Source organism: Eretmochelys imbricata, chromosome 13 (assembly GCF_965152235.1).
Source record: "Eretmochelys imbricata isolate rEreImb1 chromosome 13, rEreImb1.hap1, whole genome shotgun sequence".
Classification (NCBI taxonomy): Eukaryota; Metazoa; Chordata; order Testudines; family Cheloniidae; genus Eretmochelys; species Eretmochelys imbricata.
In genome coordinates, this window is record NC_135584.1 from 43,790,730 (window position 1) to 43,809,318 (window position 18,589).

Below are 18,589 nucleotides of genomic sequence, written 5' to 3' on the forward strand. Positions count from 1 at the left end.
AAGAAACTGAGTTGAATTTGCCACCACAGAGCAGTGGCCTGTTTACACCAGTTGTGGGGCTGGTTACATTGACTCTGATGGTACTATGGCCAATTTACACCAGCTGAGAATTTGCCCATTGACTCAACTGGAACTTTGGACAATTGACACCAGTGGGGGCTCCGTCCCTTTAAAATTAGTGATTAGAATAAAAAGAACTGTTGTCCTGAGATTCATGTTTTCTCTTTTTTGGAATTAGTGAACATATTGGGCCAGATTCTCAGCTGGTACAAATCAGGACTGCTCCCTGGACTCTGAAGGAGCAACACTGATTTACACCAGCTGGCCGAAAGACTGTGAATGCAAAAACATTCCTTCAAAAATGAGATGAAGTGGGTACATTAAATTCCCAGCTGACGTCTTTTACTATGTCAGCTTGGCAGAATTTGATTTTTATTTTTTTTATAATTTTGATGGACAATATTGATATTGATTTTTAAGGTTTTTTCTATTTTTATCAATTTAAATTTTCATAGTTGCACAGAATTATGGGGTTTAAGGTTTTTTTTCAGTTTTTATCAATTTAAATGTTCACAGTTACAGGAAATTATGGAGGGCTCAGACAACTGGGGGGTGAGACAACAATTATTTAAAGACAGTAGATATTGAGATTCAAAAAGTTAAAACTTCATAACTGTTAAAATGCTTTGTCAACATCACATGCCAAAATATACAAAGAAAATATCCTTAAATGAAACTCTAAGGAGTTCTCACGCAGCATTTTGCTTCCTTACGGAGATCAAAAAGAAATAGACCCTCTGGGCAGGGTATCCCAGCAGTGTCTAGTTGGGAGACAGAGCTGGACTGAGCTTGGACTGATGAATGCCTTGCATGTGACAAAGGTAAATATCTTCCCTTCACATCTAACACCCTAACCGTCCCTCATACCAGGCAGCTTCCATGCTGGATAAAGAATCAGGCTGTTTAACTGTAGTTCAGCCCCTACCACTAAGAAATATGTTTCATGATAATGTTGCTCTTAAGAATCTTGGGCCAGATTTTTAAAGGTATTTAGGTGTCTAAAGAGGTAAATAGCTACTTAGTGTTTTTCACTAAGTGCCTAACTCCCATTGAAACCAATAGGCATTAGGCACCTATCTGCTTACTGAGGTGCCTAAATACCTTTGACATTCTGGCCCATATAGACGCAAATAGCCCTTTCCCAATTCAGCACCATGGACAGAATCCGCCACTGCTTCACATTCCTATAGCTTCCACTAACATATCTACATGCTGGAGTCATGATATTCTATATTCTTTCAAAAGCAGAGGACATGGGACCAGGTTTACAAAGATATTCAGGCCCCTAAAGATGCAGATAGGCAACGACTGGGATTCAAACACATACCTAAGTGAGTTAGGTGCCTAACTCCCATTGAATTCCAACAGGATCTGTGTGCCCCTTTGTGCCTTTGAAAATCTCCCTCAAAGTGATCGGATATAGTGGGAACAAGCCCCAACACCAGAACTAGATAGATACTGTGGAGAGAAGTAGCAGGCAGGCAGACAGGTCTAGAATAAGAGCGACACGTGTTTACACCATTTGAGGATTTGGCCCTTTGTGGTTGAAGTGGTGGAGCAGGAGAAACTAGCCCTGGGCTGTTAAGAGGAGAAGTGAAATGGGGAAGCAGCTGGTTCTATTGGCTGGGACTCAGAAAACCTGGGTTCTGTTCCTGATTCTGCCACTGATCTCGGGCAAGTCACTTCTCTTCTCTGTGCCTCAGTTTCACACCACCACCTCTTTTTGCTTCTTTAGACTGTGAGCTCTTCAGGAAAAGTACCCGTGACTGTCTATCTGTGCAGTGCCCAGCACCATGGGGTCTCCAGAGGCTACTGTAGCCTTAACAGCAGTGAAGGCCTCACAAGACAACTCTTGCATCTTTGCTCTCTGTTAGTGAGGAGTGAATAACTGATCTGTCAGTTTGGTGGCCAAAAGGAAAAATCCAAAATACTTTTGTTAGAGAGCTTATTCCTTCACTCTCCCACTTCCCTGGTCCTTCTCGCATGAACAGAAAGCAACAATACCCGAAGTCCGAAGGTGCAAACAATTCAATGTTTATTGGGGTGAACTCTCAGCAAGCTTAAATACAAGTTCCTTTTTCCTTATTTTCGAATCCCAACTTACTTCCTGTTTGCCCCTAATTTATATAGTAATATTCTTAGCTATGCCTTAACCAGTCATTCACTGAAATTTAATTAACCAATCCTAACATATTGTAACATGATTAGCTAACCAATTATATCCCACCACCTTAATTAGTTTACACCCAGCAAAATTAATTATACAGCAGACAGAAACAATCACAGAACCAGACAGAGATTATACAGACAAACAATAGCAAAGTGGGAACTATAATGACAAAACAATACAGAAGTGAGGATTTCACATCCCAGCTATTGAGAAGTGAGTTCTTGCCAGACAGGATGCTATCAAACTAAGTTTCCTTTTACATTTTCTAGGCACTTCCCTTTCTCTGGAGGTGATAGGAATACAATGCTGTCTGGATAGTGCCTGACAGCCCAATAGCACCTTATTTCAATGTGACTAGTTTGGGATGTGAGGATGTGACCGGTCGCTTCCTAGCTTATGGCTGCCTCTGCTGCTTAGCCAAAGGCTTTCGCCTAAGAACAGGGCCTCAAACTCTCACAGTAAGAGAAGGCCCTTACACCAGCAGACAGTGATTTTGATTCTTTCTTTTATACCTCTAGAACTAGCCAAGTGATAAGAATACCCCTAAATTTTTAAAGTACAGGCCTTTGCAGACAGGCCTGAATATCTATATCCTAACAACTTTCATTTTGGTTTGACCTAAAATGGATTTTTTCCAGTTTTTCCCACTGAAGCAAAAACCTGAAAAAATTCATATTTCTTAAAAATATGAACTATATTAGCAATTCTCCAGTCATAGGAGAATTCTCCAGTCATAGACACCCCTGAGTTTATGGGTTTATTAAAGATCCTTCCTATTGGCCTTGCAATTTCATGTGCCAGTTCCCTTAGTATCTTGAATGGAGATGATCCGGGCCCCCTGAGTTAGTCCCATTAAGCTGTCTGAGTTTGAATTCCACCTCGGATGTGGTAATTTCTACCTCCATGTCCTCGTTCCCATTAGCCACCCTGCCACTACCTCTAAGCTTTTCATTCGCCTTATTAAAAACTCGGGCAAAGTATTTGTTTAGGCATTGGGCCACGCCTAGATTACCTTTACTCTCCACCCCATTCTCAATGTTAATGCTCCACCTCCATTGTCTCTCTGCTAGTGCTCTGGTGATGTATGCTAATATAACTATGTTATGGGCCAAATTCTGCTCTCCGTTACACTGGTGTATATCCGCCACACAGTTAACTTGCAGCACAATTAAAAAGGCAGAACTGGGCATGAGAAATGAGTTAAACAGATGCTCTCCATCCTAAAGGCCATTTCACAAACACATTTCCAGTGTCCAGATCCTCAGCTGCCCCAGTAAATCAATGCTGCTTTATTGACCCCGTTGGAGCCAACTGTTATTCTTGGCGTCTAATTTGTTCTGACACAAATCTGATTTGTTCTGACACAAATCAGATGTCAAGAATTATAACATTCAAATACCAGTCGGAGAACACTTCAGCCTCACTGGTCACTCAATTACAGACCTAAAAGTCACAATTATTCAACAAAAAAACTTCAAAAACAGACTCCAACGAGAAACTGCAGAATTGGAATTAATTTGCAAACTGGACACCATTAAATTAGGCTTCAATAAAGACTGGGAGAGGATGGGTCATTACACAAAGTAAAAACTATTTCCCCTTGCTAATTTGTCCCCTACTGTTACTCACACCTTCTTGTCAACTGTTGGAAATGGGCCATTCTGATTATCACTACAAAGGTTTTTTTTCTCCTGCTAATAGTCCACCTTAATTGACTAGTCTCATCATAGTTGGTATGGCAACACCCATTGTTTCATGTTCCCTGTGTATATATATCTTCATACTGTATTTTCCACTGCATGCATCCGATGAAGTGGGTTTTAGCCCACGAAAGCTTATGCTCAAATAAATTTGTTAGTCTCTAAGGTGCCACAAGTACTCCTCGTTCTTTTTGCTGATACAGACTAACATGGCTACCGCTCTGAAATCTGTAATATCTGTCTGTCTGCTGCCTCTGCTGGAAGGAGTGCATGTCTGTGTGAGTGATGGCTGCTATCTCCTGGCTTACGGCCCCTGAATCCCCTTCTTCCATTTCCTCTCATTATAACCGTGTCTCTCTGCTCCCTCCACACTCAGGACATGTCTACGTCAGATATACCTACATGTGAAAAAGTTTTCTGGCAGCAGACAGCTCTGAAATTGAGCAGCAAAGGCATGGGTTCCAATTGACCAAAACTGAAGCTACCAAAAAATCAGACTAGATACAAGGCACAAAGTCTGAACAGTGAATGGAACTAAACCATTGGAGCAATTTACACAGAGACGTGGCAGATTCTCCATCACTTCTCCATCAAGGCTAGAGGACTTTCCTACAGATTCCCTCTAGCTCAAACAGGGGTTATGTTCGTAATGCAGAAATTACTGGGTGACGTTCTCTGGGCCATGTGACGGAGAAGGTTAGGTTAGACTACCATAATGGTCCCTTCTGGCCTAAAAGTCTAGGAAAAAGGATTACGTGGAAAATTTCAAACACTTCTGATTTATTTTATCAAAAAAATTCATGAAAAAAATGTCACTTTCAATGAAAAGTTATCAGTGTTTTCTCTTCTCTCCTAATTTCCTCTGTTATATTATAATTTTCTCTGTTCTCTTCTGTTCTATTCAAGTTATATCTGACTCTCATTATCGTAACTGAACTTCTTCCAGATCTGCATTAACTGACACAACTAACATCTGTCACCTGTTACTGCCCTTTGCATTTTTTAGTAGGAAAATGTCAGGGAATGGGGGGGAAATAGGGGGGAAATTTGGAGGAAATTTTTTTTGTAAAATTTAAAAATTCAGAAAATTAAAAAACAAAAACTGAACAAAGTTTTCTGAACAAAAGCTAATTGTTCATTTAAAACTCTTTGCACAGGGAAATGCTTGAACAGCCCCTATTATTTGCAGTAGGCTGGTGCCTTACATGCCCCCGCTGAGCCCCATATGCAGGGGAGATGGGTCTGTGCCAGCAGCAGTGAGCGAAGCCTGGCTTGCTCAAGGTGCAGCATGCTTTTAACCATGAAGGTCCACAGGTCAATCCCTGGTTAGCTAGCCAAGACGGCGGCCATCCCTTAGGCCCCTACAGGGCCCAGCCAAGCAAGGATAGGGGCTAGAATGCTGCCGTGCACTTCTGGAAGGTTCCTGCCCCCTAGAGCATGTGTGAGGGAGCAGGGGAAGAACTGTGACTCTGCTCAAGCAGCCCAACGGGCCTGGAACAGAGCCTGATCTATTTACCAGTCTGCACAGCTCTCCAGCTGCACACATTTCACACAGTTTTCCTGCTTCGCACGTTTTGCACTGCTGTCCTGTTACAAACATTTTCCACATCTCTTCTCTTGCAAGCATTTTCAAAAGTTCTCTTGTGGCATGGATTTTTGCATGGCTTTCCCATCGCATGTGCTCTTCAGGGCTCTCCTTTGCATGCGTTGTGCAGGGCTCTCTTGTTACATATATTTTTGTTCTTCTCTCCTCTTGAACAGATTTTAAAGCTGGAGTCAGGGGCAGAGTCTTGAGTCTCCCAGAATCAGGGGGAGCCCAGGGAGACCACAGGAGTCAGGGCAGCATAAGAAATCCCTGGGAGTCAGGGCAGCCAGATGCTCCATTTCATCTTTAAAAAAAGTAAAACGGAAACCGTTTGATTTTTCCGAAATGTAAAATTTCACAGTTTCATTTCTGCAGGAAACTTTGAATTTTCAAGTTTTTATTCCAAATCACAAGGAGAACATTTTTTTTTTAAACCCTGGAATTTTCCTGTGGGACAGAAATTCCCAAGCTGTGAGCAGCTCGACAGGGGTTGCGGGTTCTCCTCTTGAGTGTGCATTTTGCACATTTTTCCCAGCTCTCCTCTTGCACAGGGCTCCAGAATGTTGGCACCAAATACCTGCCATCACTTCTTGCAACATGTACCCCTCAGCTACCCACCTGCCTCTCCCACCATGTCCATTCTTTCAGGGGCAATACACCCAAGACAGAACATGGTGGCACGGAATGAGAGCAGAGTGAATCAGTTCGTCCTTTCTGGCCTAAGCACCAACCATGCCCTGGAGCTGGTCCTGTTCGGCTTCTTCGCAGTCATCTACATGTTGATCCTGCAGGAGAACACGCTTATCATCTTCACCATCGCCTATGACCAATGCCTGCCCACCCCCATGTACTTTTTCCTCAGCAACCTCTCTTTCATCGACGTCTGCCACTCCTCAGTGGTGATGCCCAAGATGCTGGCTGACCTCCTAGTGGAGAGGAAGACCATCTCCTTTGGTGAATGCATTGCCCAGATGTTCTTCCTCCACCTCTTCACCTGCACTGAGATCCTCCTCCTCACCGCCATGGCCTACGACCGCTAGGCAGCCATCTGCAACCCCATGCACTAGGGCACCATCATGAGCTGCAGATTCTACCTGAAGCTGGCAGTGGCCGTGTGGCTGGGTGGGCTGGTTCACTCCATGACCCTGACTGCCTTGACCCTTAACCTCCCGTACTGTGGCCCCAATGCCATTGACAACTTCTTCTGCGACGTCCCGTTGGTCCTCCAGCTGGCCTGCACTGACACCTATGTCTTTGAGGTGCTCATCGTCTCCAACTCGGGGCTCCAACTCCGTAGCCTGCTTTGTGGTGCTGGTGGTATCCTACACAGTCATCCTCATCTCCCTGAGGAACCATTTCTCCGAGGGGCGTCACTAAGCACTCTCCACCTGCGTCACCCACCTCACGGTGGTGACGCTCTTCCTGGGCCACTGCATCTTCATCTACCTCAGGCCAGCCAAGAGCCTGGCCGTAGACAAGGTGGTCTCGGTGTTCTTCATGGCCGCCACCCCGCTGCTTAACTCCGTCATCAACACCCTGAAGAACGAGGACATGCAGCAGGCACTGCACAAACTGCAGGCGAGGCAGGTCAATTCCAGAGACAAATGACCCTGAGTTCCAAGGAATCGTTTTTGGGGCAGTTCTCTGGCCTATGTCACACAGGAGGCAAGAATAGATGATCACAGTGGTTTCTTCTGGCCTTTGTATCTATGACTCTATGAATATTTATCACTTCTCCACCACCCATTACTGTTTTTATCTGGGTATCTGTCCATCTTTAGGGATTTCTTCTCTGCGGTGATCACTCATGGTGTAACTTGAGTATCGCCCCCTAACCCAGCTCCCATACACACTCACCAATTTCTAGCTCAAGTTAAGTGGTGGTTTATGGTCAAGCTAACTGGCCCATTGGGGGATGGGGAGATGGGGGTTAAGCTTGAGTGCTGCTTACCAGAGCTAACAGAATAAATTATTTTTTGGTTCTCTGGCAGTCCCAAAAAATTATGTAGGGGGGAAGGGGAGGATAATTTTGGATAGAATGAAATGTCTCCTTCAATCTGAAACTGAATTTTTGTTTCATTTTTTTAACTTTAAAAAAAAACTTAATAAAATCAAAGTAAACTTTGACACACAAAATTATCTCACATCAAAAAATCAAAACATTTTATTTTTAAAATGTCAAAATGAAACATTTTTATATTTTCAGAATGTTTTTTCCCTATCAGAACTATTCAGCAAAATAAACACGAATGCATGGTGAATGTTCATGGTGGAGTTCACGGCAAATAGGTCCATCAAAGGCTATTAGCCAAGATGGCTAAGCCTGAGACTGCCAGATGCTGGGACTGGAAAACAGAAGATGGATCACCTAATAATTGCCCTGTTCTGTTCATTCCTCCTGAAGCACCTGGTACTGGCCACTGTCTGAAGACAGGCTACTGGGCTAGATGGGCCTTTGGTCTGACCCAGTCTGGCCGTTCTTATTGTTAGGATATAGATATTCAGGCCTGTCTGCAAAGGCCTGTACTTTAAGAATTTAGGTGTATTCTTATCACTTGGCTAGTTAGAGGTATAAAAGAAAGAATCCAAATCACTGTCTGCCAGTGTAAGGTCTTTCTCTTACTGTGACATTCTGAGGCCCTGTTCTTAGGCTAAGGCTTTTGGCTAAGCGACAGAGGCAGCCATAAGCTGGGAAGCGACCGGTCACATCCTCACATTCCAAAGTAGTCACATTGAAAGAAGGTGCTATTGGGCTGTTAGGAATACACTCCTGTCCTGATAGTGCCTATCACCTCCAGAGAAAGGGAAGTGCCTAGAAGATGTAAAAGGAAATTGAGGTTGATAGTTTTCTGTCTGATAAGAACTCCCTTATCAATAGACACAGCTGGGAAACTCTTATGTCTTTATAGCTGTAGTTGTGAAATCCCCACTTCTGTATTGTTTTGTCATTATAGTTCCCACTTTGCTATTTTGACAGGTTTCAGAGTAACAGCCGTGTTAGTCTGTATTCGCAAAAAGAAAAGGAGTCCTTGTGGCACCTTAGAAACTAACCAATTTATTGGAGCATGAGCTTTCGTGAGCTACAGCTCACTTCATCAGATGCATACCGTGGAAACTGCAGCAGACTTTATATATACACAGAGAATATGAAACAATACCTCCTCCCACCCCACTGTCCTGCTGGTAATAGCTTATCTAAAGTGAGCATCAGGTTAGGCCATTTCCAGCACAAATCCAGGTTTTCTCACCCTCCACCCCCCCACACAAGTTCACTCTCCTGCTGGTGATAGCCCATCCAAAGTGACAACTCTTTACACAATGTGCATGATAATGAAGTTAGGCCATTTCCTGCACAAATCCAGGTTCTCTCACTCCCTCACCCCCCTCCAAAAACCCACCCCCATACACACACAGACTCACTCTCCTGCTGGTAATAGCTCATCCAAACTGACCACTCTCCAAGTTTAAAACCAAGTTAAACCAGAACATCTGGGGGGGGGGTAGGAAAAAACAAGAGGAAATAGGCTACCTTGCATAATGACTTAGCCACTCCCACTCTCTATTTAAGCCTAAATTAATAGTATCCAATTTGCAAATGAATTCCAATTCAGCAGTTTCTCGCTGGAGTCTGGATTTGAAGTTTCTTTGTTTTAAGATAGCGACCTTCATGTCTGTGATTGCGTGACCAGAGAGATTGAAGTGTTCTCCGACTGGTTTATGAATGTTAGAATTCTTGACATCTGATTTGTGTCCATTTATTCTTTTACGTAGAGACTGTCCAGTTTGACCAATGTACATGGCAGAGGGGCATTGCTGGCACATGATGGCATAAATCACATTGGTGGATGTGCAGGTGGACGAGCCTCTAATAGTGTGGTTGATGTTATTAGGCCCTGTGATGGTGTCCCCTGAATAGATATGTGGGCACAATTGGCAACGGGCTTTGTTGCAAGGATAAGTTCCTGGGTTAGTGGTTCTGTTGTGTGGTATGTGGTTGTTGGTGAGTATTTGCTTCAGGTTGCGGGGCTGTCTGTAGGCAAGGACTGGCCTGTCTCCCAAGATTTGTGAGAGTGTTGGGTCATCCTTTAGGATAGGTTGTAGATCCTTAATAATGCGTTGGAGGGGTTTTAGTTGGGGGCTGAAGGTGACGACTAGTGGCGTTCTGTTATTTTCTTTGTTAGGCCTGTCCTGTAGTAGGTAACTTCTGGGAACTCTTCTGGCTCTATCAATCTGTTTCTTTACTTCCGCAGGTGGGTATTGTAGTTGTAAGAAAGCTTGACAGAGATCTTGTAGGTGTTTGTCTCTGTCTGAGGGGTTGGAGCAAATGCGGTTGTATCGCAGAGCTTGGCTGTAGACAATGGATCGTGTGGTGTGGTCAGGGTGAAAGCTGGAGGCATGCAGGTAGGAATAGCGGTCAGTAGGTTTCCGGTATAGGGTGGTGTTTATGTGACCATTGTTTATTGCTATTTTTTGTCTGTATAATCTCTGTCTGGTTCTGTGATTGTTTCTGTCTGCTGTATAATTAATTTTGCTGGGTGTAAACTAATTAAGGTGGTGGGATATAATTGGTTAGCTAATCATGTTACAGTATGTTAGAATTGGTTAGTTAAATTTCAGTAGAATGATTGGTTAAGGTATAGCAAAGAATATTACTATATAAATTAGGGGCAAACAGGAAGTAAGTTGGGATTCGAAAATAAGGAAAAAGGAACTTGTATTTAAGCTTGCTGGAAGTTCACCCCAATAAACATCGAATTGTTTGCACCTTCGGACTTCGGGTATTGTTGCTCTCTGTTCATGCGAGAAGGACCAGGGAAGTGGGAGATTGAAGGAATAAGCTCTCTAACACTTATGTTTCCTATTCTTATGTGTGAAATGTTTCCGTCAATCCAAATCTGCATTGTTCAGCAAAAATATTCAGGTGCTAGCCTGTCTCCGCCTGTTATTACAAGAAATATTTAGCCACTGGAGCTCAATACCTCATGGTACCACTGAGCGTTCGCAATGGAGCAAGTAAAACATTCTCCACCTGAACATTTTCTGTCAAAAAGGGACATTTTGTTGAATTTGAAATTTTCTATGGGAATGTGTCTATTTTGATGGGCAGGAGCAGGGAGGAGAAAGCATTTTGAGAAAGTCAAAATATTTCATTCTGACCTTGTCGGAATGAAACCTTTTGATGTTTCATTTTATTTCAAAATTTACTTCATTGTACATTACAGTATGAATTACAATTTACAATATTTTTTAAAACTGAAATCAGAACAGAACATTTTTATTGACCTGAAAGTGGGAAAGCTTGAACTTTTGTTGTTTTTCGTTCTGATTTCAGAACGAAAACAAATTTCAAAATGTCCAGTTTTCCCGTGGCATGGAAATCCTGAGTATTGCCCAGCTCCACTGAGCAGGGCTTCATACAGTGCCACGTTGATATCATTATCCCTTTTGACATAGCGGCTAGTCCAAGTTTGGGGAGCTGGGGGTGCTCCGGTTGGGAGTCAGGGCAGCATAAGAAATCCCTGGGAGTCAGGGCAGCCAGATGCCAGGGAAATCAACAAGGGAGTCTGGTATTTTCGCTGATGGACTCGTGTTTATTGACAAGGAATGTACATTCCTGCTTCTCCAGTCACAGGAGAGAAGCAAAAAACAGGGATAGCTTCTTTGCTCCTGACACCAAACTCTTTCAACCAGCTGGTTCAGGCTGCATAGTTGGCTCTCCTTCTCTCTTGCTGCTGTCCCTTTCTAGCCTTGTGTCCCTTTGCTTGTGTTGTACCACAGACCTACAACGACAAATCCCTTTGGTGCTCTCTGCTCTCTGCTGGGTGGGCTCAAATACCCCATTTGTCTTCAGTGGGTTGGTTTAGCTGTCTCTTAAGGCTCATCTAATCTGTTCCGACCTCCGCCTCTGGTTTAACACATCTCACTTAACAAGATAGCTAAGGAGAACATCCGGAGTTGCATTAGGTAGTTTGGAAGGGTCATTAACTGTCCAGGTTCTGAGCATAAACCCAACACTAACAGACAGAGGATAGGGGAAACTTTCCTCTAGGCGTTTTCCATCACTGGTACCGGGCACTGTCAAGACAGAAATCTGGGCTGGATGGGCCCCAGTCTGATCTGGCCTGGCCATTCCTAGGTTGACGGGCCTAAACCCTAGGTGCATGAATGAGTGGGTAACTTAGAGCAGCTGGGAATCTGTCCCATTGACTCTAATGGAGCTATGGGTGATTTACACTACCTGGGGACCTGGTCCCCATTGACTCCACTGGAGTTATGGCCAATTTGCACCAGTGTGGAATCTGGCCCCACTGACTCCAGTGGCATTATGCCTGACTTACACCTATTGGGGATCTGGCCCCTTATCTCTGGTCCATGCCATTGCAAAGTCTCCAGCACAAGTCTGCATCCTTCTAATCAATTCCTCGGAGTCCCGTTACAAGTTTTCGAAGGAAGTCCAGCTGGGCTGATGCTGCCTCCGGAACAAGTTGTTCAGGATCTAATTAAAAGTAGCAGCAGGAGTGTGATGAGGCACATGGAAGAGACAGAAGCAGAATCAGCTCTCAGGAGAGACTGCACCAGCCTGCTGGCGTAAGAAGTGACACAACTGTCCCAGCGCGTCGCATTTGGGCTGTTCCACTGTCCAACTCTCCCTGCATTCCCACCAATCATCAATGGACTGGAGTGACCACTAGGGAACTAGTAATGTCCCACCTGCCCACAAACTCATCACCTATTCGAGCTTCTTACCCCCACCCAGACAAAGCCCCCAAAACTTGGGGTTGAGGGTGAAATCTAAGAGGTCAAGCAAGGGCTGGGAGCCAGGACTCCTGGGTTCTATCCTCAGCTCTGGGTGGGGAGTGGGGTCTAGTGGGTTAGAGCAGTGGTTCTCAACCAGGGGTACGGATATCCCATGGAAGACCTCTGCATTCCCCCAGGAGGGGTTAGAAGGGGGTACACAGAGGTCTTCCAGGAGGTCCATCAACTCATCTAGATATTGGCCTAGTTTTACAACAGGCTACAGAAAAAGCACTAGCAAAACCAGTACAAACTAAAATTTCAAACAGACAATGTCTTGCTTATGCTGCTCTAAACACACCATACAGTGAAATGTCAATACAATATTTCTATTCCAGTTGATTTATTTTATAATGATATGGTACAAATGAGAAAGTCAGCCATTGTTCAGTATGAATGTGTTGTGATATGTCTGTATTTTTAGGTCTGATTTTGTAAGCAAGTCGTTTTTAAGTGAGGTGAAACTTGGCAGTACGCAAGACAAATCAGACTTCTGAAAGGGGAACAGTCATCTGGAAAGGTTGAAAACCACTGGGATAGAGCAGCAGGGCTGGGCGTTAGGACTCCCAGGTCCTATTGCAAAATATTCCACCGAGTGACATTGGTAAACTCAGACATCTATGGTCACATGTGACTAGTTCTGAGACCCCACTCACTCAGCTCTGCTGGTGCCCCTCTATCCCAACCCACAGCCTCCCTGCACTCCCCACACCCTCCAGCTCCATTAGTGTCCCTCAATCCCAACCCATAGTCCCCTGCTAGGCCAGCCCTGGGCTCCCCACATGCTCTATTGAGCAGCACCTGACCTAATGGTGTGACAGATTCCAAAGTAAAATCTCTTCTAACTCCTGGTGAAATATGGCAGGGAACAGAGAATGCGCGGAGGAGAATTCCACAGCTGGAGTTTCCTGGCGCTTCTGGCTCCACAGAACTTTAAAGAAGAAGTACAGAGAAAAAAGGACTCTTGCAAAGTAACTTTAATCGTGTGAGCTTGGGCCTTTGGATCAGTTAAGCCCAGGGATAATATCAGCCGATAGCATGTGCTCAGTGCATCGGACTCTGTGTCCAGGACCCAGGAGAGCTTTCCTTCCCTTCCTGCTTTGTTGTTACGTTCCCTTGGACTTACATCCGCTCAGCTTTATTGTTGTTGGTAACCACAGTAAAGAAAAAATATGTTAATGTTTGTGTATTTGTGTGTGTGTGTTTTTGTGTGTCTTCCAGTCCATCCCTCTGGACCCCATTTCCCCATGCACTGGTCCATTCCTACCTTGGAGGGTTCTCCTCCATATGGAGCCCATCTGTCTGGACATTACCCTATTTCCCCCGGGAGAAGACCTGTCTCTCCCTCAGCTTCCTCATGGCCCCCTTCACCTCCTGGTTCCTCAGGGTGTAGATCACCGGGCTGAGCACTGGTGTCACCACTGTGTAGAAAACTGACACAACCTTGTCCAGCGAAAAGCTGGTGGCAGGGTGGATGTAGATGAAGATGCAGGGCCCAAAGAACAACCCCACCACCGCCAAGTGGGAAGCGCAGGTGGAGAGCGCTTTGTGCCGCCCTTCAGCGCTCTGGCTCCACAGAGAGACCAGGATCGCCAGGAAGCAGGTGAGAGAGATCATGCTGCTGTTCGAGACGATCATCACCCCCTCAGGTAGGTGTCAGTGCAGGCCAGCTTGATGACAGGCAGCACGTCGCAGAAGAAGCTATTGATGATGTTGGAGCCACAGTAGGGCAGCCGGACGGTGAGCACTGTCTGCACCAGGGAGTGGACAGTGGCTCCAGACCACAGCCCCCCACCAGGCCAGGTGCAGGCTCACATGCTCATGAGCGTGGGGTACTGCAGCGGGTGACAGATGGCCACGTAGCAGTCGTAGGCCATGACGGTCAGGAGGAAGATCTCGGCGCAGGTGCAGAGGTGAAGGAAGAAAAGCTGGGCCACGCAGCCCCCGAAGTAGATGGTCTTCTCCACGGAGAGGAGATCAGCCAGCATCTTGGGGGCCGAGACCGAGGCGTGGCAGAGGTCAATGAAGGAGAGGTTCGCCAGGAAACAGTACATGGGGGTATGGAGGCGCCAGTCTTTGGACACCATCACCATGATGAGGACCACCCCCATCAGGATGAGCAGGTAAGTGACGGAGAAGAGGGCAAAGAGGGCCAGCGGCAGCTCCCGGCTCTCGGAGAGGCTGAGCAATACAAAGTGCATCACCATGGTGACATTCTCCCCATCCATGCAGCAGGCTCTGCGGGGGAGATCCACGCACTGTACCAGGCAGGGAATCACGGGGACGTGTGCCGAGCAGAGCTCTTCGCTGGGATCTGGGGGCAAGACGTTCAGAGCCTGGGCACGGGGGAGGTTCAAAGCCAGCTAAGGGATCTGGGCACTCAAAATGAGTGGATGGAGGCATCCGATTCCCTGGGGGGGATTTGAAACACTTGCTGTACAGACGGTTTTTTTAAAAAGAGAGTGCCCAACTCCCATTGACGTTTGCAGTGCCTCACTCCCTTGGGCTCCCTTGGAAATCACAGCCTGCGTGTGGAAGAGAAAGAAAGAAAGAAAGAAACCATTAGCCAGATAAAACTGTTGCGGACACTGATGTATGGTTAATAGCAAGGATCTCTACACACAGTCATTAGATCCAACAACCCAGTCCACACACAAGACAACCAATAAATCATTGTACATAAGCCATTCGCACAGAGACACACACCTCTACCCTCCACACCGTGGGCTCAGAATAGAGCCTCAAGTATGTCCGTGTCTTTCCACCTTACAAAGAGAGAGAAGGGGAAGTGCTGGGTCTATTCAGCTTGCTGATGAGAAGGTTAAGAGGTTTATAGATTCACAGATCAGTTTCCAAGGCCAGAAAGAGCCACTGTGATCATCTCATCTGACCTCCTGTATAACACAGGCCACAGAATTTCCCCAGAATAATTCCTGGAGCGGATCTTTTAGAAAAACATACAGTCTCAATTTTAAAATTGCTGCTGATGGAGAATCTACCATGATCCTTGGTAAATTGTTCCAATGGTTAATCATCGTCATTGTTCAAAACATATGCCTTATTTCCGGTCTGAATTTGTCCATCTTCAACTTCTAGCCATTGGATCATGTTAGGTGTTCCTCAGCTAGACTGAAGAGCCCACTATTAAACAGATGTTCCCCGTGTACGTGCTTATAGACTGTAACTTTCTCTTTGCTCAACTAAATAGATTGAGCTGCTTGAGTCGCTCACAATAGGGCAGGTTTTCTCACCCTTTAATCATTCTCGTGGCTCTTCTCCGGCCCCCTCCACTTTATCAACATCCTTTTGAATTGCGGGCACCAGAACGGGACACAGGATGCCAGCCGCTGTAGCATCAGCGCCAAATACAGAGGCAAAACAGCCTCTCTGCTCCTGCTCAGGATTCCCCTCTCCATGCAGCCCGGGATCACATCAGCCCTTTTGGCCACAGTGCTGCGCTGGGAACTCCTGTTCAGCTGATTATCCACCATGGCACCCAAATCTTTTTCAGGGTCCTGCTTCCCAGGACAGAGTCCCCCATCCTGTATGTTTGGCCCACATTCTTTGTTCCTAGGTGTAGACATTTACATGTGGGTGACTTGATCCCAGTCTATAAACACCTGCTTGGTGAAGAGATCTCTGATAACAGAGGGTGCTTTCCTTTAGCAGCCAAAGGCAGCACTAGATCCAGTGGCTGTGGGCTGAAAAGCTAGACCGATTCAGACAGGAACTATGGTTACAAAAAGTTAACAGGCCATTGAGACAATTTACCAAAAGACACGGTGGATTTTCCACCCCTGGAATCTGTAAACCAATAAGGGACGACTTTCTCGAGGATTCACTTCAATCCAACACTGAGTTACTGGACTCGACTCGGGAATCCCAGGGGTGAAATTCTCTGGTCTAAGCTATGCAGGAGGTTAAACTGGGTGATCAAAATGGCCTCTTTAACCCTTAAAATCCATGAATCTATCCTCCAGGGCAGAATTAGATTTTTTATAATTTCAACAGATAATATCCATGTTCTATTTTTAAACATTTGTTTCTATTTTTATCTATTTAAATGTTCATAGTTATGGGAAATTATGGAGGTGTCAGACAATAATTATTTAACGCTGTGCTATAAAAAGTTAAAGCTTTATAACCCTTAACATAAATTGTCAACATCACATGTCAAAATATACAAAGTAAATCTCCTTCAACTAAACTCTAATAAGTGCTCAAGCAACATCTTTCTTACTTTGCCTAGCTAAATTTTGATTATTTATCGATGGAGATATTTTTGTCAGTTTGTGTGGACGATTAAATCAGTGTTCACCAATATTTACTGACAAAAAACTAACCCTTCCAAGAGCTTTATAACACGAGTGCTCAGTTACTGGGTTCAGTAATGGACGGGGGGAATTCACTCCACCACCCAAGTGCCTGGGTGAAACCTCCTGCCCTGGGTTATGCTGGAGGTCAGACAAGGTGACCAAACGGCCCCTTCTTGGTTTAACATCTATACATCTAGGGACTATTTTTAAAAAATCACCATTCCACTAGGAGATGCAATCAGACGAAAGAACTTGGAATTTCCAGAACATAGGCAGATTGGACTGGAAGGGACTTCCTGAGTCATGAAGTCCTTTCCATACTATTACAAGCAACCCATTTGTAATCCCATTTGTAAATTTATCAAACTCCATCTTCAAGCTCACTAGCTTGTTTGCCCCACTCCTATTGCGAGGCTATTCCAGAATTTCTCTCCTCTGATGATGTAGCCAGACAGCCAGCCCCCCCCACCCCAGACCAGCATTGCTGGAAACACAGGAGGAAGCCGGAACAGGGCACTTAACATATATTCCAGCACAGCCTTTGAAGCTGTGAAAAGCACAGGTGTGCTGCTACAATGTGCCTCTGGGAACAGATACAACGATTAAGCTCACAGCAGGCAGAGGCCCTGTGACAGACATGGCTCTTAGCCCCTACTAAATAGCGTGATGCACACACACCAACATCCTAGGTGGGAAAATATTTACCCTGATAAAAGAAATGTCCAGTAGTCGAAACTTATTGTTTCTCTCCCTTGCAAGTGTAAACTACTCTTGCGAAAGCTGGCATCACCCAGACAGACCAGCCTCAATTTGGCATAAAAAAGGAGAAAGAGAATAAAGGAGTACAGAGGTATAAGTAGGGGACCTATAGCACCATGATTTTGGAGTGCTTTTCACTATCTATCTGCTGGTCAGATAAGTGACAGCCTCCCAAGGCTTCTGCAGCTAAGAGGGTCCCTAAGCCTTGTCCCTTATTCGTCTTTCCGCGGAATTGAGTGACCGATCCTGGCTTGGCACCGCTGGAATCGAGAGATGCAAGGAGGGTAAGAAGCACCCACACCTGATCTCCTATCTTTAGTGTACACATATTTTGAAATAGAGCTCTATACTTTGTTTTCTTTCTTTGGGATTGTGGCTTCAGTTTTGTAACTTGTTTGTGTGTGTAACATCTCCACATTTAAATAAGTAGGCACTAGCAATTTTGTAACCACATGATTAGAATCTAGCTTAATAAATTTTGGTAACCATTTGTGCATAAGCCTGACTTGTTTTCTCTGGTTTACTGTAAAGCAGCCAACACAATTAAAGAACCTCAGCCGTTTTGGCTCTAAAGCCTGGCCATTAGGTGAGAGTACTAAGAGCCTAGCGTTGAGTTGTGCCGCCTCCACGGGGCAAACTCTTGGGGCACCTGTCAGTCAATCCTGGCTGCCCGCTGCGAAGGAGCTCTGAGCTCTAACAGTTAAAGTCATGGGTGTGGAGAGGCTCTTAGTGCTGCCATTGGGGCACCTGTCAGTCAGTATTGACTGCCCGCTGCGAAGGAGCTCTGAGCTCTAGCAGTTAAAGTCACGGGTGGTTAGGAACTTGGGGCATCCGTCAGCCTAGCCCGGGCTGCCCGCCGCGAAGGGACAGTGCGTCCTAGCGGTTAAAGTCACGGATGGTATAAACGGGCATAGCTGGCACCTCACCAAACATCCTTGGCCGTCGGCTAACAGATGGTTGAAAATCTTCTTCTCATTTCCAGCATAAATTTATGTGTGCCCAGTTTATCCCCATTTGTTCTGGTGCCAACTTTCAGTAGCTCTTCTCCCTCCCTGGTATTTACCGTCCTGATGTATTTACAGAGCAAAATCAGTTCCTTTCTCAGCCTTGATTTTGCTAAACATGCTGTCAGGGTTCCCTCCGCACTCTGAACTCTAAGGTTCAGCTGTGGGTACCCGCATGAAAGACCCCCTAAGCTTATTTC

At 45.3% G+C, this 18,589-nt stretch overlaps 1 protein-coding gene and 1 pseudogene across 1 annotated transcript; one reads left to right on the forward strand and one right to left on the reverse strand.

Moving 5' to 3' along the window:
• The first annotated feature begins 6,186 nt into the window (after positions 1-6,186).
• Positions 6,187-7,123, forward strand: LOC144273653 (olfactory receptor 4E1-like; annotated as a pseudogene).
• A 6,501-nt stretch (positions 7,124-13,624) lies between these two features.
• Positions 13,625-14,538, reverse strand: LOC144273551 (olfactory receptor 4E2-like). Its single transcript, XM_077832190.1, is given in 2 exon segments — positions 13,625-13,956; positions 13,959-14,538. Coding segments are annotated over 2 exon segments (912 nt in total).
• Positions 14,539-18,589: the final 4,051 nt, after the last annotated feature.